Source organism: Pinus tabuliformis, chromosome 3_1 (assembly GCF_031772625.1).
Source record: "Pinus tabuliformis cultivar Carrire ecotype Pingquan chromosome 3_1, CPIR1, whole genome shotgun sequence".
Lineage (NCBI taxonomy): Eukaryota > Viridiplantae > Streptophyta > Pinopsida > Pinales > Pinaceae > Pinus > Pinus tabuliformis.
In genome coordinates, this window is record NC_142301.1 from 210,889,309 (window position 1) to 210,912,680 (window position 23,372).

The 23,372-nt window shown below is 34.9% G+C and overlaps 1 protein-coding gene and 1 pseudogene across 2 annotated transcripts; both read right to left on the minus strand.

Moving 5' to 3' along the window:
- Positions 1-9,807: 9,807 nt before the first annotated feature.
- Positions 9,808-10,260, minus strand: LOC149186532 (serine/threonine-protein kinase VIK-like). Its single transcript, XM_089409380.1, has one exon. The coding sequence runs from the start codon at positions 10,258-10,260 to the stop codon at positions 9,808-9,810; it is 453 nt and encodes a 150-aa protein (XP_089265506.1).
- Positions 10,261-13,679: 3,419 nt separating this feature from the next.
- LOC149186533 (NAC domain-containing protein 68-like) lies at positions 13,680-14,429 on the minus strand (annotated as a pseudogene). Its single transcript, XR_016256144.1, has 2 exons — positions 14,230-14,429; positions 13,680-14,105 (listed from the first exon to the last, which is right to left on the minus strand). The product of XR_016256144.1 is annotated as an NAC domain-containing protein 68-like (transcript).
- Positions 14,430-23,372: the final 8,943 nt, after the last annotated feature.

Genomic DNA, 23,372 nt, shown 5'->3' on the forward strand with positions numbered 1-23,372 from the left:
GGGATCAAATATTTTGAGATGCGAACCTCTTTTACACTGAAAAGAGATTTCATCCCTCTCTTCCCTTGGTAGATCCAGAATTAAGATGGAGTTAAGTCATTATTAAATTAATTAGGTTTTGTGTTTTCCATTTCCTTTGCTTTATGAAATATATATAGTTATATATTTAGCTAAAACATATTATATCTTAAAATATTTATATGTATACATATTTTTCATCCTTTTATTATTATTAATTAACACAAAATTGTTAGTATAAATAGAAAGGATATGCCAAAATATTGTTCAATTAATAAATTTAGGAGATAAATGAACTATTATTATAAAAACGTTGTATAATAATAATTTGTTTTATGTGCAAAGCATAAGAAAATAGCTAAAAATAAAATTACATAAAGTAATAGGAAATCTCAAATTGAAGCATAGAAATAATTACATACTTGTATGTATCTATTTTAACTATAAATCCACCAAGTGCTGAGAGGGATCAAATCTCTTGATATGAAAATTTCTTTGAAAGTGTAAAACTTGAAAAAAGGTTTGCACCTGAAAATATTTAATCTCTATTCCCATGTCTCTCTACACACACACCATGTGTATTTTTTCATTATTTAAATTGCATTTTTGAATGCATAAATAAATACAATGCATTGAAAGCCCCCTCAGACAAACTGCATAAGAAATCTTTGCTAGATTTTAGAAAAAATTTAATCAGAAAACAAACCTAGGCAAAAATGTATAATAATGACATTATTGAAATGTATTAGCCATAATAATTTAATTTTTTAATTGCTATGTATATTTCATTTATAAATTACATATTAAAATATTATTTTTTTATTAATATATTTTTAAATAAATGTAAATATTAGTTAACCTTATAACATAAAATACCTCATATTAATTTTATTATAAAATTGAATGAATTACACATTTCATCTTATTACAAAAAAAACTGAATTATTTTACTTTTAATTATTTTTTAGTTCTAGGCATTGAAATATGTTACTATGACCAAGACATACACATATGTATGTTTTCTATATAGATATATAATAAGTTTATATTGAGATATATTAGTTAACATAAATAGTGAAACTTTTATTTAATTTCTATATTGAAATATTTATAAACTAAATATAAGATTTTATTTATTTATTTTATTTTTAACTTTTAATTACCTCAAATTGGAGCATAGAAATAATTAAACTAATATATATCCATTTAAACCACATATTTACAAAAATATACTTGTGTGAAAATGTAAAATAGTGAGGCTATTGAAATGTTTTAAAATATTCTACCATAAAAATTTGAATTTTTTAATTGTTTTATATAATATACATATATGCAGATTGAAATATTTTACTTAATTTGGACATTGACATATTTGATTTATAAATCACATTATGCATTAAAATAATTAAAATATTATTCTCTTTTTAAAATAATTTTCAGTACATAACAACATCATTTAACTGTGAATGAAATATTTTATTTATAACCCACATTGAATATTTTTATCATTAACAATATTTTTTCTCTAATCCTACATATTAATTCTATATTAAACCTTGAATGAATTACACATCTCATTTTATGAAGAAAGAAACCAATTTCTTTTAGTTCTCATACCATGTTTAATTTTTAATTTTTTAAATTTCATTTTAGAATGACTTAATGGATACAATAACTTGAAAGTTTTTTTGGGCATTTGGATTGTGTAGAAACCAAACTTAAACTTACAATTCCAATGAATCCTTGCTAGATTTTAGAAGAAAATGACATAAAATGATCAGACTACTTAAAATGTTTTAACCATATAATTTTTAATTGATATATATATCTATAAATGTGTCTTTGCGACATTGAATTTTTTTACTTAATATGGATGAAATATTTTATTTATGAAACATATTATTCATGATAAAATGATTTTATGCTATTAAACTATGCTTACAATAGTAATTAGGTAAGACTAGTTTGTTGATTGTTGAGTTTTGTTGAGATATTTTCTCAACAATATTCTCCTTGTTTGGAATATGTTGGATCTTATGAGCACTATTTATGTGTCTTGTAATTTCACTTTGAATGTAATCTACAAATTGTTTTGAGTGAATCTGTCCACAATGTTTGCTCTTCCAATTTCTTTGTTGGTATCAAAGCATGTTTTGGCTTAATTCCCTTACAAGAAAGCAAGGAAGATGTGACAAACGTGATCCTCTATTTACAAGAAAGGAAGGAGGATGTGACAGACGTGATCCTCTGTACACACACCTCCTCTGTTTACGAGAGAGCAAGGAAGATGTGACAGACGTGATCCTCTATACACCACCATAGATCCATCTTAAATAAAAATCTAATATGAGGCAAGAGGGATCCAATTTCTTCAGGTGCAATTTTTTTTAATGAGCTTGCATTATTTAAATGTTTTGCATATTTTTTTTATTTTATTTTACTTTTAGACTTAAATTTTTTTATTTTTTTTTGGTGGACATGAGCAAAATTCTAATAGACTGAACATTGTTACACATCATACTAAGCTCTAGAAAGATCCATTTTAATCGAAAAAATCCAATTTCTTCACCTGCAAATTTTCTTATGATCTCACATTATTTAAATGTTTTGTATGGTCATTTAATTTTATTTTTTTTAGATTTATTTTTTTTTTAATTTATTTTACCCCACATAACAAAATTTCAACTTTGATAACAGCTATTACACATCACACTTACATTAACTGCTATTACTCTCAAAAAATTATAGAGTATGCAAAAACATATTTGTTTAGTTTTTTGAGATTTTTGTGCGCTTTGGTGTGTTCTTCGAGTGGTTACCAACTAGTGCCCTCAATTGATCCATTTATTCTCATTTGTTCACTGTCCAGAGTCGTATATGTTGCCACATATGCGAGCCGATTGTTTGGGTTTTTAATGGGATGTGTGTAAGATCCAATAAAGCAAATGTGTAGGGGAACTGTTAGGACATTGGGAGGGCAAACAAGAGGAGTCATGTCCGCTTTCAATTTGTTTGCATGGAGTATAAACCTGCGTGAAGTTTGAGCAGAGACTAACAGTACCAATTTTTAACGATTTTTTTTATGTCATGTGTTTCCTTAGTGTTCTCCTTTAGTGTCTGTTTGGACCTGAGTATTATGGCTTCTTCTTGTGTTGGTCCCGCTGCTCCGATGATCGATCCAATCGGGACTATTGTTATATTTATGTTACTGATATCTCTCAAAGTTTTGCAAATGTAGGATCCTATAACTCTTTGCACAGAATTACACATGAACGCGAGAGCATCGAAACTTGGTTGGATGCAAGGAATAACACATGCCATCAAGCTATGTTCAAGAAAGCGACAAGAAGCTTAAATGCTTCTGCCTTACGCTGCTGGAACTCAACATGACATTGTGGATTTTGTAGGAATTCATGTATATCCACCATGTTTGTATTTGTATTTCAAGGCATTGCAGAGAGTGCAAACAGTAATAACTTCGTGCCGCAAAGATGAATCTCTTGGTATCTCGAGATTCAATGCAGCGAGAAATGCAAGCGTCTTGGCATTAACAACGAACCAATATCCAGTAATTGTAACATTTTTTCCACCTTCTTCCACCACACCAATGACCACACTAGTTGCTCCTTTCTTGACATCGTTGTTATAAGAACTGTGAATCTTCTTTCAACAGCCCATGTGGATGACTGGATCAGTCAACTGGTTAAGAGAACCACGAATGGGCCCGGAACGTTGTTGGTGATGTTTATAGTGGTTAGGTCTCTTTCAGCCAATGGGTTGGCACATTTGGTCCTCTATGCATTATGTTTCTCATTGGTTATAGCATTGTGTGTTTCACTCAAAACAGAATTATGTTTGTAAATTTAAAGTGTAAAACCAATTATTGAATAGTGAAATATAATTAAATTAGTGTTTCTTAATAGATGGTCAGAAGTGCTTATGTTTTAAATGAGTGGAATGAGAGGCTCAAAGGTTGTGGTGGTCAAAAGAGCATTGTACCGTAGACTTAAAATCGATGTCGTGGTCAAAAGAACATTGTACGGGAAGAGCGGGGTAATTTTTGTAATAATATTTGTAATGATGTAATGTAAACATTAAAGGGGGACTTGGAATAATGCTTACAATAATAAATAAGTAAAATTAGTTTGTTGGTTGTTGAGTTTTGTCTAGAGATTTTCTCTCTCTGCGCTACTATTTATGTGCCTTGTAATTTGGCTTTGAATGTAATATACAAATTATTTTGAGTGAATATTTCCATAATGTTTTCTCTTCCAATTTCTTTGTATTAATATATTTTAAATACATGTCACTATTAATTAACCTTGAATATTGAAAAATTTGACCTACATTGAATATTTCTACTATTATTAATATTTTTTAAATGTCACATATTGATTTTTATTTATTTTTTATCCAGAGAAAAAGAACTGTACTTTTTATTAATAAGAGAATACAAATTACATTCTGTAGACACACAAAGTATGTATGTAAATCCCAGCAAAAACGTGTTCGATACAAAATGCATACATCTATCTAAGATGTTTTTGTATAGACAATGAACCATAAAATCGAGGTCTAAAAGATAGTAGTAGTAAAAATTGTGCCACGATTCAAACAAAATAACTATATGTCCTTGAAGATGGGTGAAGAGTTCACTTGAAATGTCAGGCATATAAGTAAACATAACACAAAGTTTACCACAAGTTCTCAACTACATCAAGTTATTGATTGTGGAAATATTCATACTAAAATTCTATCCATCTATAGAGAGGATTGTCTCTTCAATACTAAACTTACCAAAAATTTCATACTAAAACAAAAGCTTAATGTCCTTGAAGATGGGTGAAATGTTCATTCAAAATGTTTGAGTAAACATAACACACACTTTACCAAAAGTTCTCAACTACGTCAAAATTCAAAATATAACTATAATAACTTAGATGTGAGCCAAAATGAGCTGTGAGATAAACTTTGCAAAAGACAACTTGACAACATAAAAAAACAAAAATGAATATGTAACACCTCTCAATGGATGGGAAAGAGGCTCCAAAAATAGTCTATGATAATAATAGTTACTATAACCCTTACGAACTTTAGAAATCTACCAAATCCCTTGATCTAGGTCTATGGCCAATTTGGATAATTGGTTTGCCTCCTAATTTTGTTCCTTGTATATGTGATGGCATGAGAAAGAGATAAATATTGTTCCTTGTATGTGTGAATCGTGATGGCATGAGAAACAGATAAATAAGTTTTTAAGCTACTTAAGATCATCCCGGACAGGAGACAAATATTCTATAATATTATGAACATCTAAACCAGTTAACCACCAACATAGAATCACAAAAAAGTTGAATATTTGAAACCCCTTGCTCAATAACAAATGAAAGAAGATTCCTACAAGATACAAGTTTAGTAAGATTACCATGAGCAGAATCACCAAAAATTTGAATATTTGAAACCCTTTGCTCAATAACAAATGAAAGATTCCTACAAGATACAAGTTCGGTAAGATTGTTTGTTTTCGGGCCAAAACCCATGGAAACATGAAAGGAGAGAGTGTCAGAAATATGCAAAATGAATCCACCATCGCTCTCTTCACTAGAATCAGCGAAGGCCCCATCCAAATAAGGTCACATAATCAACAAATATGGATGTTCAACTTCAATTTTCCTCACTATAGGAATATCATTTTCCTGGGGTTAACAAATAATAATAGCCATCACCTCGACCACGATAACCCTTGGAGAGGAGACCTCATATCTAAAGATGATGCGGTTACAAGCAATACGAATTCCCCAACATATACTTAGTGAGAGGGCTTTGAAAACATGAGAAGAAGGAAAGGAAAACCAAATTTTCCAGGCTTCTTCAATTGATTGACTGGTGCATAGTCCAATCTAATCTTCAACAAATCCACAATGAGTCTAGATTTAATGACCGAAGGGGAAAGATAGAAAAGGATGATAGATTGATTCATCTTCAACTTGACGGAGAGCACACCAACAAAGAATATGTGACAATCACTTTCATAGAACATCCCAAGTTGGGTTTTTGTTATTAATGATGCACCACACGAGTATTTTTGCTTTAGGAAGGCATCAAGATTTCCATGCAGTTTTCCACCACCAGCAAGGAGCAACAAGATATTGTTATGATTTAATGAATAAATAGCTCACATTTGGAGTGTATATACGAGTCAGAGACACATTTCACACTAATTCATCATCCGTTTCTAAAATTTGAAGGCGCCCAACATGCAGAGCCCTTAAATAGTTGTTGCATGACTCTAAAAAGAGCTTAGGGATGTCCAGATCAAAATAAAGAACTCAGGGATATCCAGATCAAAAGAATATTTCCATCCCTTTAGATGGAGGTTGTAGCCAAATTATCAATATGTGCCAAAATAAAGAAATACCCCTATTATAGAGGAAATTAATTAAAGGTGGAGGAAGGAGATTCACACCCACATCCTCATCATGCGTCTTATCCAATACAAACCTAAACACCCAAGCCCACTTTCCATACAACCCCCTTTAGATGATTTCAAAAGCATTTAAGATAGCCCTCCACATAATTGAGATACTTCCCGAAGGCTTATGGGCTCTACAAACCCAATCTTCTAATGAAAGGGGACAAATATACTTTGATATCACAACCATAGTCCATAAACTGTGCGTAGTTAGTAAACACCAACCATATTTTGTAGCCAAAGTATGGGAAAACATAAAGATGTTCTTGAGGTCCCAACCACCGTGCGACTTTAGGCGTGCGATTCTTTCCCATCCAACCTAAGGAAGAACCAACTCCTCTTTGGAACTGAACCATTGGAATTTTAAGCATAAGCGCCTGACTTGATTAGAACCAAACGTCTAGCCCTAAAAAAGTAATATATGACTCCAATTTTTAATATGCTTCTCTAATTTTGAGTTCAACCACTACCAATCCGTCATAGGTTAAGTATTGGGTTTCAAATGAAAACCCAAATACTTGATTTCATAATCCATCTTAGAGGTGACCATAGGAAATAGATCTAAAATTCGATGAAGCTCAACAACCCGAGATTGGAGACAAGAAACATAGATTTATGAAAATTTGATTAACATACACGTTTCTTTCCCAAATAAGGATAAACTACCCTTTAGCGCTAATCAAATGGCGAGATATCAACTCGAAATACATCGAAACCCTGAGCCTTGGAACCCTAAAAGAGTCGGTCACTAAGTTTGAGAACCCTGTGCAATTTCAATAAAAAAAAATGTTCATAAGCACCTTGAAAATATACATAGCTGAAATGAAAATATTGTGTAGAACCCATGCGGAGGAAGAGGATTTCTAAGGACACGTCATCACAACAAACGTGCAAAATATGTGCAGGATTGAGTTAAGAAATACGACAAGGTCTTCGCAAAAGTTATTATAAGTACGGCAATAAGACTTAGATAGAGACAATAAGAGTTTGTGATTGTTCAATTGTCGTGAAGGAGTCCTGAAACCCTACTCAAAATGCAATTATATGTCAGTAACCAGTTTTGCTAAGAAGGAAATCTCTCTTTGCAAAAAATAAATTTAGAGTTCAAAACTTCCAAAAGTAGGGTTTTCATGAAACGAATAATTTTTACCTTGCTAGGGTTGAATGAAGTTGTACTTTGATGAAGTTGTACTTTGATTTTAACTTTGAAGCTAGAGGCGTCATCATAGGGAGAGCAATCTAGGGCTTCTACCTGAAACCCTAAACAAAATTTTAGTGAACGACCGAAGAAATGATGGAAAAAGAAATATCACTAGAAAGAAGAACTAGGAATATGTTAACTACAAGAACTCAGAACCACATTTTGATGAGAATATTTGAGTAATTTCAAGTCTAATTTCGACTTGAGAATGTATTACCTTGTTGCCTACACAAGCAATTCCCTTGGTGGCGAATGCAAACCAAAAACCAAGACCAATATTACGGATTCAACCACCAAGCACAAGGGCTTAATTGTATTTCTCCATAACCAAAGACCGGGTTGTAGAGCTCGATCCCTCACCGACACAGGTGCAAATGAAAACATAATCGTGGAGAGGCCACTAAGGGATAGTTACGCGAAACCAACCCTAAATAAAATATCAATGTTGACTGGAAAAATGGCATCCAGATCGTCCAAGGTTTTACACCTCATCAATAGAGTGACAAGTGGTTTGTACCACGAATTGTCTCGACTTCATGTGGATGAGTGTAGGAATGCCTCCACGTTAACCGAAGCGGTCATATGGTACTCCAACAATTCTAGATACTTCAGTGTCCCATCAAATTTTAATACAGGTAACAAATAATATAACCATTGCAGTATGTTAATGCCATGCCTCAATACCATATCAGTGCATTCCACAAAACCTATGCATATGTAGGTTAAGCCATGCTAAGGATTTGAAGTTAAGTATTTCACATATGGTCAAGCATGTAATCTATTTAGACCCAATGCAATGCCATGCCTTGTGTAACTTGCAATGTTGGTGGCATGCGTTGTGTAACTTGCAATGTTTGGAAGGTGGGGTTAACCACCATATGAATATATTGTGTTTAAGAAATGAAACAAGGCGTATAGCTAGTGTTCTGTGGGTTTAATTTAATTATTGAAATTTGAAAAGTATGAACCAGCTCTTACATTTGAACCAGGGCTACAAATGTTATGGATGGCATTTTTTGCAGCATAGTTTAATTATTGAACTTTGAAAGGTATGAATGAGTTCTCACAATTGAATAAGGGCTATATATTCTATAGATGGTATATATGGTTGATTCACTTGTAGAATATAGGCTAACAAAGTAGGCAAAGTTCAGCGAGTGGATGGCAGCTATATTAGTCTAATGTAATTAATAAATGAAATGGTCATTTTATGACATCTTTTATCACATATTTTGTCAAAAATATTGAAGAAAAAATTAACAAGTTTGAGAGAGAATTCTTAGGTGAAAATCAGGATGCTTATGTCGAGGCGTTTCGAACCAGCCTAGCTCGAAACGCATCGACATAAACATCCTGATGTGATTTTCGCCGAAGAATTCTCTCTCAAACTTGATATGGATAACAAAAGCCTAGATTCAATAATTGAAAAAATTAACAATTAAAATTTTAAGATATTTAATATGCAATATAAAAAATTGAAGATATTTGAGATTTATCTCCAAATAGTTAGGACTATTTTTCCGTTTTAATTTAATTAATTAAAGAGATTTCATATGAAATGAACTATAGGTTTCTTAAGCATGAGGTATTGAAAAAGTAGTTAAGCATTTTTCTTTTTTTTGAATTAAATTGGTTAATTAAAAAACATATCATATGAATATTAATATTAGCAAGTCATGGTATTGTACCAAAATCTATTTATATGTTAAGAATCTTCATGCTAAGGGAGATTAATTGACTATTATTTTTAAAATAATTTTGTACCACAATAATTCTGCCTTAAAGAGTCTGGATATTAAATAGTAATACAATTGATGATATTGTCCCATGGTATTGTACCAAAGTCTCTTTATAAATTAAGAATATTCATGCTAAGCTAGATGAGACTATTATAAAAAATAATAATTTTGTACCACAATGATTCTGAGTTGATGATTCTGAGTTGATTTTGCGCTAAGGAGTTGGGATATTAATTATTACTACAGTTATTTTCAAAATGGATTTGTAACACACTGATTCTGAGTTGAGGACTTGGGATTGGTAGCTCCGGACAAACCAATCAAAATCGAAAATACTTGTAACAAGTAAAAAAAAAGGCATGAGCATGATGAATTGCTCACCGTGCTACCCAGCGATCCCGGGCATTGACATTGGCTCCTCTTCTCAGAGACACTTTAACTACCTCAACATGTCCTTCGCAGGAAGCCACATGCAGAGCTGTCCTGTCATCAAAATCTGCATTGTTTACGTCCACCTTGCCCTCGTTCAACAAATCCTCCACGCCCTTCACATCCCCATTGCAGGTGAAAAACAACATCTGCATGGTAGCATCCAGTTGCTCCAGAACCCACGATTTGTCAATCTTCAATTTGTCTGTATCTTCATTATTCCTTTTATTGGGATCAAAAGAAGCCTGTCTCCCGAAGCTAAATCTCATGTTTGTTTTCACATACCGGCTGGGCTCAAAAGAGCTCTGCGTCCCATGGCTGAACTTCCTCCCGCTCTTTCTCAACGAATCCAATGAAAATTGCCTGCTGACACTGCGCTTCATCTCCCGTACGACGTCCATCGTTGAGGAGCCCATAGAATTCTGAGACTTTGGGAAGTTTTATGATGTGGGTATGCGCAAATTTTCATGCACATTGGCCAGGAATTTAGAAGATACAGCGTGGTTGTGTTTATAATTCCACGTACAGACTGTAACTAGGCAGTGCACGTTCATGGTGTGTTCTATTCCTTTTTTCCTTTCAGCCGACCACCAACTTAAGGTTTGAATGTGTCTGGTGACCGCGGAATGGGCATCAGGTATTCATCATCATTGGCTATTCATCATCATTGGCTTTGACGCCCTCTCTGAGCACCTAAATAGTGAATAGCGTCAGCAAACCTGGCCACTAGTATGGGACCTATGTTTTCTCACTCCTTTCTTTCTTTCTAGCTTATGTGCTGTCTCTCGGTAGTCATGGCTCACTAAATCTAGGTTTGGGACCCTGGAATGGATTGATGGAACAAGCAAAAACCCCAATTTGATCCCTATGATGAATTGATGGAGTAACCGAGAAAAACCCAAAATGTGCTTCGGCGACCCCTTGACAAAAGCATTGATCATAAGGTTTGGGAGGAGATTCATGGAGTTTGATGTGTTACTGAAAAAACATTTTTTTTCAACCGATTTATGTCGAATTTTGAGAAATTGATTTAACAAATTCCATATACACGTTGATTTGGAAACCGCTGATATCCTTCAAGCCTATTGCAAGCAAGCAAATGATTTTTTTAATAAAAAACATAATCCATTACCGAAGTTCCAAGTAAAAATATGATTCATGGCTAGTAGCAGTTGGAATCATTCTAAAACCATGTCTAGGAATTGGTGCGTTGCAAGGCAAATTCAATTTTCAACGCAGTTTCTGTTACGAAGATAAACTTAATAATAACATCATTATTCACAACCATTTCACTACAATTTTTTCGTTTGGATCATTTATGACAGTTAAGAAAGGCAAGAGCTAACCAGCCTGCCATAAGGCATTAAATGCCCGTATCGAGGCCGGCTCTACCATGGATGTCGAGGGGGTCATGGGCGCATCCATCCTCCATACATCGTAACTCCGCCGACCAGCTTTCCATTTCTGGGAACGAGGGATCCACCACATGTGAGCTCGCACCGGGACCCATTTTCAAACCTCCCCTCGCGCCAAAAGACCATTTTCGCTATTCGCGCTCCCGTTCGAACCTGCTCTGCCTCTGCAACCCGTCTGGACGAAACACGGCCTCTGCAACCGCTCACAGTTGCTTCCCCCTTGCAGGCAATCCCGGGCTCCTGGTAAATTAAAAATACCTGTTAGTAAATTAAAAATACCTGTTAATAACAATCAGATGCGCTTACACGTTAATATTTTTCCTTTAGTTGCATATATAACTGTGATTATTATCTATGTTAGCAAGAATGACTGTTGAATATCACTTTACATTGGAGGTCATTGGTCGATGGTCGATGGATTATGAATAAACTACATTCACAGAATAATACTCAACATATAAATGGTTGTATCTGCCTTACCATTTTAACAATATTGAACTTATTTGAGATATTGGAGGCACTGCTGAATTGATTAGTAGTATTGCAGAGAAAGGGGCAGGGTTAGTTTGTTCATAAGTATTATGTATTAAGCTTATGGTGAAACTTCGAACCTACAGTCTTGGTTTCAGTAACCTTGGTCATAAGTAGTTGTAAGCAGTAACAAACAGAGCCTGACCAGTCCTTCCCCTCCTTCCTGCCCCAATAACAAACAGAGCTGCAGGAAGGGCAAGTCCTTCTGGGCGATCATTTACTGATTCCTCTTCAACATAGATTACAAGTGATCGCGTTGCCTTTTGCCTCTGCGATCGGCTGAGAATTCGGCACGTTAATAGATTAAGATACAAACAACATGGATAGAACAAGACATAGGCAAGGCGGAACCCCGGTACAATCTTATTTTTCAAAATATTACTGGAGATCTCATACCAGAGGGTTTAGATTTGAATTCCAAATTTGTTTTCAACATATTACTGGAGAACTCATACCAGAGGGTTTATATTTAAATTCCAGTGCAAAATGAGGACAAATTAAGCCATGTGAAACGTACACTAAAAGGTTTAAACTACAAAACTTATATTTATTTGACAAAGAAAGCACAAACCGAACAACTACACTCCTTGGGCAAGGTCCAGTAAAGGCCTTTAAATAAGGCATGGAGAACACAAATCGAGCCCTTAACTTTAAACCCATGGGCAAGGTTCAGTAAAAGCCTTCAAATACATAAATTATACTTAGATGTAGAGCTCTGTTGTCCCATTAACAGAAAACAACATATCGCAGAAATTCCAAAAATCTTTATTCTTGCGCCCCAGGTTGGATACATAGAATGCAGAGCATTACACATTTCTCCAGCCTAGAACAAAAACGAGAATCTAGCTAAGGCACAGGCAACAAAACCCTACAAAATTCACCAAAGATTTCGATCTGTGTGCATACAGAGCAGATGATTTATACTGAGATTTATATAAATAATAATAATAACTTAATTTTAAAGTCATTACCAAGCCAGATAATAAATGGATTAGGGTATGAAACCCTTAAAATGAAATATATGCCAACAATGCTTTAGATATATTTTCTTAAGTGAGGCAATTTAATACTCTAAATAAAAATTCTAAATCTAGTAATTGTTTTGGACTTCATCTGAGCATAACAAAGTGGAACAAACTGATTAAAGTTGTATAACAAAGTGGGACAAACTGATTGAATTTCCTTTCATTCAACAAAGATGCTAAAGTACATGGCAAGCTCCTGTCCTTAAACTTTCCTTTCCTTCAATTCCAGCCTTATATTACATTAAAAATATTATATTGTTACAACCATTCAAAAAGTAGTTCGGACAGAAAGAGTGGAACTTCTGATTAAAAAAGAGGTGGGCCTTTTGCTAAAAATAGCATGGGACCTAAGATAGACTGAATATCTGTGGCATCCAATCCTGTTTTATGTCAAAGGTTGTCTCCAAAGAATCAAGTTGTACATGATTTTGAAGCTAAAACGAGAGATTCAGAATATGGTTTGAAAATAACTATAGCTGGATAAGCTGTACAGGCAGACTCTTATAAAAAAATATTTAACCAGGGACCGACAAGACAAGAAAATAAATGACAGAGCAGACAAGAAAATATAGAATCCAGTCCCTAACTTATATTTCATTCTCTAACTATTTTCAAATGGCCAAATCCAAGACAAGGAAAAACAATTCCCAGCCTTTGGGACTCAGAGAACTGATAGAAAAAAATACAATAATTCATCCCATAAAAAATGCAAATCCAAACATTCCACTGACAATAGCTTCAATTGAGTAATCAATCATTTAAGTCCCCTGTCTTTTATTTCTATTCCAATCCAATACAGAACCAATATCTATAATTGAGGAATCAAGCATTCAGCACCAATATCCTTATTGCTAATGCCCATATGAGCAAACAGGGGAAGAAACAGAAGGGGGAAAGCATGGAACATAACAACCAGAAGCCAAATTGACCCAGTGAACTGTATTTCCAAAACTACCGACTCAAGACCTTACAAAGAGGACAAAAGAACTTACTCTTAAGCTGCCTTTCTTCCTTGCAGGTCTGCTAACATCAGCAAGACGGTATTCGTGCATGATCCAATTTGTCTTTGTGCCTTTGGGTGCTTTCCCAGCATAGAAGACAAGAGCCTTCTTGATGCCCACTCGCTTCTTTCCACCTTTAGCAGTAATGGGCTTATCAGCACCTGTAGCTTTCCAGTATCCAGAACCAGCAGCCCTATTGGGCCTTGATCCATTCCGGTACTTCCTATCCCTGGAGTGAAAAAATACCATTCCTTCTCTCCAAACAGGGCCTTCTCTGTAAACAGAAAAAAGAAAAAAACAGGCTCTTCGTTAAGTCCTGAAATCCATCTGATCACACCTTCTATAATCTGTTTAGAAATATGGGTACAAGGATTAGAGGGGAGAAATGAAAAATATACCTGGAAGTTGCCATGGATCATATTTGTAGAGATCCACTTCTGCTATTATAGGAACAGGGATCATCTGAGAGGCTGCCTTCTTGCACAAGTAATGCACAACCAGCTCTTCATCTGTAGGGAAGAATCTAAATCCAGGAGGCAACTGTAAGTCAGCCTCTGCATTTCTTCTACTCATACCCATGGCTATGTTTATCCTAGTGTTTTCTTCTCAATACTCCTGAGATGCTCTGATCATCTCTACTAACACAACATATAATAAATGATGCATCATTACAGTAATATTTCAGTCTAGACAACCTTGTCATGTCTGCCTAGAAGAATATTTTAAAATGGCATTTTCGAACAATAATTTCTGAACACAAGGTAGGGATACCTTTCATTATATCCACAACTGGAGATGTTGCAGGAGCCAATTGTTTTTCCCTCTGGTATGGAACTGCAGGAACTGCGGGATAAATGGCAATCAGTCAAAGCCACTGTGAAATCAGACATTATAACATCATCTTATAGCAGCACTAACTTTTCATACTAATAATGTGGAGTTAGGGCTATTTTGACACCTTCATAAGCAATACACTTCAAAAGGTAGCAGATATGGGTTTGGGAACAAAAACATTTCCCATTTTCATAGGACTTTAGCGAATGCAGCCAGCTACTCATTGGGTTCAAACAGTTATGTTGGTAAAACTCAAAACTCAGAAAAGTGCTTGTGCAACATCTACTAAGTAGCTTCTGTGCAAGAAGTTCTTGTTTCAGGGATTTGGATAAAGAACAATGAGGTGGGGAATCTTTGCAGACGACTTGGAGCCAAGAGATTGAGGGTTCTGTTTTAAATTGAGATACATAGACAGAGGTTTCAGTAATAGGGTTGGGTCTTCAGAATATAAACCCATGTCATGATCCATATTTATCAAGGAGTTGTTGGATTTTCTTTGCAACAGATTTTGCATGTTATTATGTTTCTTTCAGCAATGTATTGATTATACCAAGATGAAGCATTTGAAAGTCTATAATACTGTTTTGTGCATGGGTAGGAAATATTGAAGGGGAGATAGGGAATTATGCTCTAAATGTGTTTATATCTGGTGGGGTCTTGAGTGTAAATTGTACACACTACAAAAAATTGCATTTCAAGTGGTGTTCAATATTTATAGTATGAACTGTTGCTCATATGTTTAGTCAATATTCATGTTCCCTCATTTGTATAGGGATTTGAAGAATGAAGAAGTGGGACTTGATCAATGAGTTGGAGGTTGAGGACCCAGAAGGAATGATAGAGTTTTCAGCGGAAGATTTGACATGGACAGAAGTAGCAGGAGACCAAGTCGCGATTATTCCATATTGTCGACTTGAGGATTTTATAAGTGGAGAGCAAATGAGGGAAAGTGCACCTACTCAATTTGTTGCTAAAACTCGACGAATTAAAGATGTGAAGGATATCAAGAGGACAAATTCTTCAACATATCTAGAATATGTTGTCTCTCTCTCTCTCTCTCTCTCTATATATATATATATATATAATTTTGATTTTAAGTTCACTATGTCAAACATGCATAAATATTTTATTTAATTTTTGGTAAATTCTTGATCACAGATATTGGTGTGCCTATGGTCCAAATCATGTACAATCCAACAATGTAGCTGAACCTGGATCCACAACTAAGAAACGTCTTCCACGTCACAGCATCAAAGTTGGTTGTCAGTGTCACTTTATTATGCGACGACTTGCTCTTAGACCAAATGATGCCGTTCTAATATATACAACATGCAGACATATTGATGACAAAAATGTGGTTTGTCATGGTAATGAGGCAAATGACATGCCCAAAAAATTCAATTTTGCGCCGCATTTAACAGAGCATATACGAACTATTGTTGAAGATTTGGTTCGTGATGGTTTTAATGCTACGATGATCTGAGAAAATTTTATCTTTGATTTAAGGTATGGATCTGGTGAGTTGTTCACAGGGGCACCTCGAGATTCTTTCATGACAAGAAAGGATGTGTCAAACATGTACAATAATATCAAGAGGCTAGAGTATGTGAAGCATGAAAGTGATCCAATGAGTGTGGATTGTTGGGTTAGTGAGTGCCCAGAGAGCTTTTTCTTCTACCAACAACAAGATGTTGTTAAAAACATCCCTTTCATTATAGGCATACAAACTAAGTGGATGCTTTCAATGATGGTGAAATACTCACACAACAACATGTTATCAATGGACTCCACTTTTAGCACTAACAAATATGGGGTAAACATATTTACCAAAACTTCATTTTTCCTGTTTTATTTCAATGTCATCCTCTTATATGCTTATAATCTTGTTTTCTTATTGTAATGCAGTATCAAATGTACAACATAATGGCTTTTGATGATCATCACAATGGGATTCCAGTGGCATGGGTAATATCATCACGGAATGATACTCCTGATATTTGTAAATGGATGTCACAATTATTTTCAAATGGGAAAAAGGAAAACCCAGATTGGCATGTCCGAGCTGTCATCACAGATGATGCAGCAGTGGAAATTGAGGCATTAAGGTGAACCAGTTTTTTCTTTTTAGAAGAGATAAAAAGCAATAATGTTCAAGGATATTCTCTTATAATGTTATATTATTTCAGGACTTGCACAAACTGTACACTATTATTGTGTGTATGGCATGTCCGTAGAGCGTGGTTGAAAAATGTTGGAACCAAAGTCAGGGGAAAGGAAAATAAAGTCTGTATCTTCCGTGCTCTAGGATTAATCATGCATTCGTGTGAAGATGATGCATCTGTGCAACATGAAATTCAAAGTTTCTTTGATGAATTCAAAGAAGAAACTGTGTTTTTGGATTATTTTGCAACCAACTGGTTAAACAACAACAAATTATGTAAGTTTCTTAAAGTTGCATTTTATCAGTTTATTTTGTAATTGACCATTTTCTATTGTTTCTTCGCATCTAATATATGTTTTTTTTCCAGATATGTGGGCAAAAGCATATAGGGACTTCCCACATTCCAACCAGGATACTAATAATGCTATCGAATCTTATCACCGGTATCTAAAGCAAAGGTACCTCTGTGAGAAGAATAATGTGTCCCATAGAAGGGTGGATTGGTTGTTGCACCTATTATTAAAAAAGGTTGAGTTGTATTACATTCACATGCAACGTCTAAAAAATGTTGGTTTTTTCCGAGCTTCAAAAATTGAGCAACAAATAAATTAGAGTAAGTGCAAAGCAAAGAATATCCCAGATGAAGATTGTATGGCTGATGGAAACAATGAAAGTGAGTATTTGGTTCGTAGCCAAACTATGGCAACTCGTGATACATGGTATTATGTCATCTATAAAGGGCTGAACCTAAACTTTTGTAATTGCAAATGGGCCCTAAATGGAAATATTTGTAAGCATATTCTAAAAGTTGAGATGGTAGTGACTAGCAATGTTTCAAGGGGCAATGAATTGCCTAATGTCTCTAGGTCTATTACAGAAAGACCTGGATATTTACTTGATTTAAATGAATCGTTTGTAATGAGCCCAGAAATTGAAATGAACCTTCTAGCTTCTCCTTCCACTGATTCAACCATTGTAAGGCCATATAGTGCCCTAACAATCGATGAGGACATTAAACTTGTGATGTCATCAACTCATAAGAGATTGAGGGTTTTATTACAAATAACACCCACAACTTTGAAGCAGGCATATGCACTAAATCAATTGGTAAAAAATGTAAGCCAAGAGTACAATAATAAGAAATTTGATGTTGTAACTCCATCCAAGGTCACTACCAAGAGGCGACATAGTTTCTTGAGCCCAACAAAAAAAGGGGGGCAAAGTGTTCCTGCGTTGAAACCAAGAAAATATGGACAACAGTTTCTAAAGGTTGGACGGTGTTGTGGAAGGAAAAGAAGCATGAATGAACAATTGGAGATTTCTTCTACAAAAGAAATCAATCTGAACCACACATCTAGAAGCGTATAAGGTTATATTTTGCAAAATACTGGTATGGAAATATCAATTGATGTATCATTTTATGTGAAATTCAAAATATCATTATCTTCATTGCCTTCAATGCAATTGCATAACAATGTGTGTTTTTTTTTTTGTTATAGCTGAAGATTCCACATCTCATAATACTTCAAGTTGCCAAGTTCGTTTATTTCATGAGAATAATGTGGATCCAAATATGGGGGGTTCATTGATTCATTTTCCGTTTGATTCACCATGTCCACCTCTCCCGTTTGATCATCGAACCCCCTGGTTGTTTCCACCAATTGCACCAAATTCATTCATTGGGCAACCTACTTCAACCCATAACATTTTGGTTCCACAACCTAGGGTGATGCCCCATATTGTGCAACCAGTCGGATTGTATCGACGCTTACACTCTATACAGGAAATAGCAGGTGAAGAGAACAATCAAAGTGCCAGCAATCAATGACGAGATGACAAATATTCGAGCTAATGAGTATTCATGGATATAATATGGGCATAACCCTATAAAGGGATCTCCTAATCCAAGAACATGTTCTGTGCATGATGGGTTGAAAATGTTTTTGGATATGTACAAAATTATCTAATTTCAATTTTGTATGGTTATCATATTGAGCTATTGAAATCTTTTTGTTGAACTCAAAGCATATAAAATCTCAGTGTAAATGTTGGCTGAACTCTAATAAACTCCAGGAAAAGGTTATTTGCCATTTTGCTACTATAAGCTTGATACATCCTTTTTGGATAACATTATAGTGTATTGTACATAAAGGCAGAATTGGAACTCTTATATATCAGGCTGGCTCATTATTGTAGATGTTATTTTGGCATGTTTCTTCAATACAAAATGAATTTCAATGAAAATTGGTGAAAATTGGTGAAAATTATTGACATGCTCAAAGTCAGTCCTTTGGTGTCTGGAAATGATTGAAAATTGTGGAGTTGGAACCCATCTATGCATACTCAATGCTATGTCTTTCAAGTCCAATGTGTCATGACTCATGAAGGAAGGATGGACCTAGCAGGATAAAAACAATTATTGTAGAGCTATGTTGCAGGAAATGTACCCCCTGCATACCAGCCACATTTCAGTACAAAAACTCCAAAACACGGCTGAAACACGCCTAAAATACATTTCAGTGGGGCTGAAAAAAGTATCTTATTGCTTCTTACTTTTGGTGAAAAAACTGCGTGACCAGAATTTTGGATCTGAAATAAAAAGGTATCTTTTAAATCATGAATCTATATTCTAAACCATAATGTTAAAACTGAAAATTTCACTGTTTACTAATTTGAGGGGTCACATTTCCATCACATTTCTGTTTCAAATTCAGGTTTCCATTTCCCCATATCATGCAACTTAGTTATAGAGGTATTCCTACTTCACCAAATTTCGTCATCCAACATTTTCCTTGGTTGTCCATGGCCACATAGTAGGTGTATTGTCTCTTCCATCTTAATTAGAGAGATCCAATTCTGCCATTAGGAGACAGTCCACATATGCTGAAGAAGGAATCTAAACCCCTTCAGCCATTACTTCCCTTCTAAACTTATTGGCATCCTCATATTTAAAATGGCCATACTCAAAAAATTCTCTCTCTTCTTGCAAAATAGTATACCATCTAATACTTTGTTTGGAGACAGAGTTTAGTCCAATTCCTAGCCTATCCATTTTTTGGTTGGCAATGGCTAGGAGGCCAAAAATTTTGGCTCAAATAAAGGGTGTTAGAGCTAGCAATCTACACGTTGGGATTTTATCATCTGGTAAAGAATTCATTGGTTGAGTTAATGCCTTTCTTGAAAAACCTTAAAGATAATACCTAGGGAGAGTCGAACAGTAGCTTGCCCTCAAACTTCACAAGAGGGGACCACTACAGCTGGTGATCATGAAATGACATGCCATATCTAAGAAACTAATCCTTCTAGGAAAGAAAAATATTAACAGCCTCACAAGCCTTCCAAATGCTCTTCAAACCACAGTTCATCTCGTTATCAGTTACCACAAGATGAGTTTCACCATATTTCTTTTGAATTCTTTTTCAGTTTGACCATTTTTCATCACTTCCCAGGCCTCCATAATGATATTGCTTGTGTAAACATTGGGAGTTACAGATAACAGGCCCAAGGATCCATGCTTGCTGACTTACTGTTTACATTTCCATTTCTACCCATTTGCAGTTGCCCTTTTTGCTCGGTTTCCCTGCATTTTTTATGGCCTTGGAACTGTAAACTGTTAGTGTATGTGGAGATTTTGGATTAGATCAAATAGGGAATGGTGGTTCTAACTTCTAAGTTAGCTTAGAAAACTGTGTTCTCTGACTGTAATTTAATTCTGTTGAAGAGCATTACCATCATAATGGGGAGGGGTTGGTGGTTCATTTATGCCATGTAAGTTTTCTGATCAGTTGGGTTGCTGTGCCAAAATATTTATTGGAATGAAAAGAACCTAGATGATCCTAATGGTGTTATGGCCAATAACCCAACTGCCCAAAATTCAGTGACAGTTTAAACTGATCTCGCCTTGCAAATTGTTTGAGCCATGCTAGGATTGGATAGTGCTGCTTTGAAAGATGATTTATGATTTCATGTTTGTTATTGCAACTAAAATACTTCGTAGCCTTCCTTTCAGGGGAGGAATCAAACAATTGCCATTACCTGTTTCTTGCTATGGTTTTGTCATTTCTTTTGGTCAGTGTATTCAAAGTGTTTCATTTTGGGGTTTTATTGCTTTGCTTCCTCATGATATGACTTTTGGGCTATTCTTCAGTAGGTCTGGTTGGTTTTATAGTTGCAACAAAACACCTCTGAGGATTTCTTGCATAGTGATGTTGGCATGAAATGATCAGCTGCTCTATTAAACAGACAGGGTCTCATTGTATAGTATTAGAGACAGCAGGGATTTAATTTCAAGAGCTATGCTGGAAAGATATTGAATTTTGTGAGAGCAGAAGAGACTGGCTTACTGTGGGAAACCATTGTGAAGTCAACCTGTACACAACCTGGACACCTACGTTTTTCAGAGGTATGCTAATCAAGCTCGTTCCAAATTGTGACATTTGACCTTCATATTTTCTGCTTTGGGATTTTTCTGTTCTTGAATTTTTCAGTTAAAGAATGCACTCAAAATTTTGAAATTTTGCAGCTGCCCCCTAGAATTCTCAAACAACACTTAAACTCAAGCAACGAGTACATGCTACAATATCAGTTCTCTAAATTTTTTTGTGCTTCATGTTTCCAGGAACTTAATCACCAGGCATCACCCAACAGTTTGCGTGGCAATCGACTGCAATCTTGAGCTGATTATTAATTTTTTAATTTTTTACATGAGATGACATGTACACTATGACCATTGAATCACCCTTATTCAACCATAGCTTAACTGGCACTCATTTTCTAACAAAGAGTCACCTAATTTTAATTTGTGTTTGGATTCCAATTCGTACCCTTCTTTTCACTTGCAAATACTCTCTTGTATATGCTTCACAAGCTCTACCAATAATAGAGAAGTGAGTGTCCAAGTATGATATTTTATACAACGTAGGTGCTCTCTCATTCACTTATTTGTGTGTGTCATTTTTTAATAGAGGCGATTTCTCTTCATATGTAGCAATGTCTGTGCCCACTTTGAATATGTTTGCTTTTATTACAAAACCTAGCCTAGCCTACCTGGCATGAGATCCAATGTATTGTTGATTGAAATGATATGATGCACCAATCTAATAGGTATTTGTTTGATACATATATAAATAAACTAAAAAACAATTAATCTTCTTCATATTTACATCTTTATAAGTCACCAAGACTTTTGTTAGAGGACCACAATGTGCATATATTTTGACTGCCACAATGTGAATATTATCATCATTTTCATGTGATCATGTGTAAACTTATATTACTTATATTTGGTTTTCATTTAGAAATCATTATCAGTTGGAGTTAGGATGATCGCATGAAAGACATATGATATTTGTGATGAAAGGGCTGCTAAGTTTGAAGTGTATTGAATGGATCCTCTAGTCTTGGTTACTACTATTACCCTTGTTGTGTGTTTGACACCAAGGGTGACCTCTTTCATGTCCACAACTACGACAATGTTAACTTTGTTCATGTTTAGGTCAAGGATCCTTCCAACGGAGCCCAAGATTCATGTGTTATTGAATGTCAAGTGAAGCCTCTTGAATGCAATGTCGACTATTGTTGCCAAATCATTTTATTTGGAGACATCATCGCTTATTTAAATTGATAAGAAAATGCTTTCTTGGAAGTTGGCACAATTTATTTCCCCCAACATCCAAGATGTATGTAGGCATAATTGACATTGAAACCAAGAACAACGCATACCATTTATATGTAAATATAGCCTACAGGGAATATAAAAACAACTAATATAATAGTCTCTATATAATCATTTTTTTAAAATATATTAGGCATCACTTTGAACAATGCATTCAAGGCCAATTGAAGTGAGAACCTTAAAAGGTCAACTACATCCTAACAAACTATTCCAAATATAGAGGGTGATCTTTTCAATCAAAGACATGGCTTACTACTAAGCAAGTGTCTGCCATCAAGCCTAAAGAAACAAAAGTTTCTTGAAGCATTTGTTGAAGGACTAGCTTCTCTTCTCTCGGAACCAAGAGATAAATATCCATAAGTCCTATAAAATAGAAATTTATTCATGCTTGGCCATAACACCTCTGAGGATTGCTTGCATAGTGATGTTGGCATGAAATGATCAGCTGCTCTATTAAACTGACAAGGTCTCATTGTATAGTATTAGAGACAACAGGGATTTAATTTCAAGAGCTATGCTGGAAAGATATTGAATTTTGTGAGAGCAGAAGAGACTGGCTTACTGTGGGAAACCATTGTGAAGTCAACCTGTACACAACTTGGACACCTGCATTTTTCAGAGGTATGCTAATCAAGCTCGTTCCAAATTGTGACATTTGACCTTGATATTTTTCTGCTTTGGGCTTTTTCTGTTCTTGAATTTTTGAGTTAAAGAATGCACTCAAAATTTTGAAAGTTTGCAGCTGCCCCCTAGAATTCTCAAACAACACTTAAACTCAAGCAAAGAGTACATGCTACAATATCAGTTCTCTAAATTGTTTTGTGCTTCATGTTTCCAGGAACTTAATCGCCAGGCATCACCTAGCAGTTTGC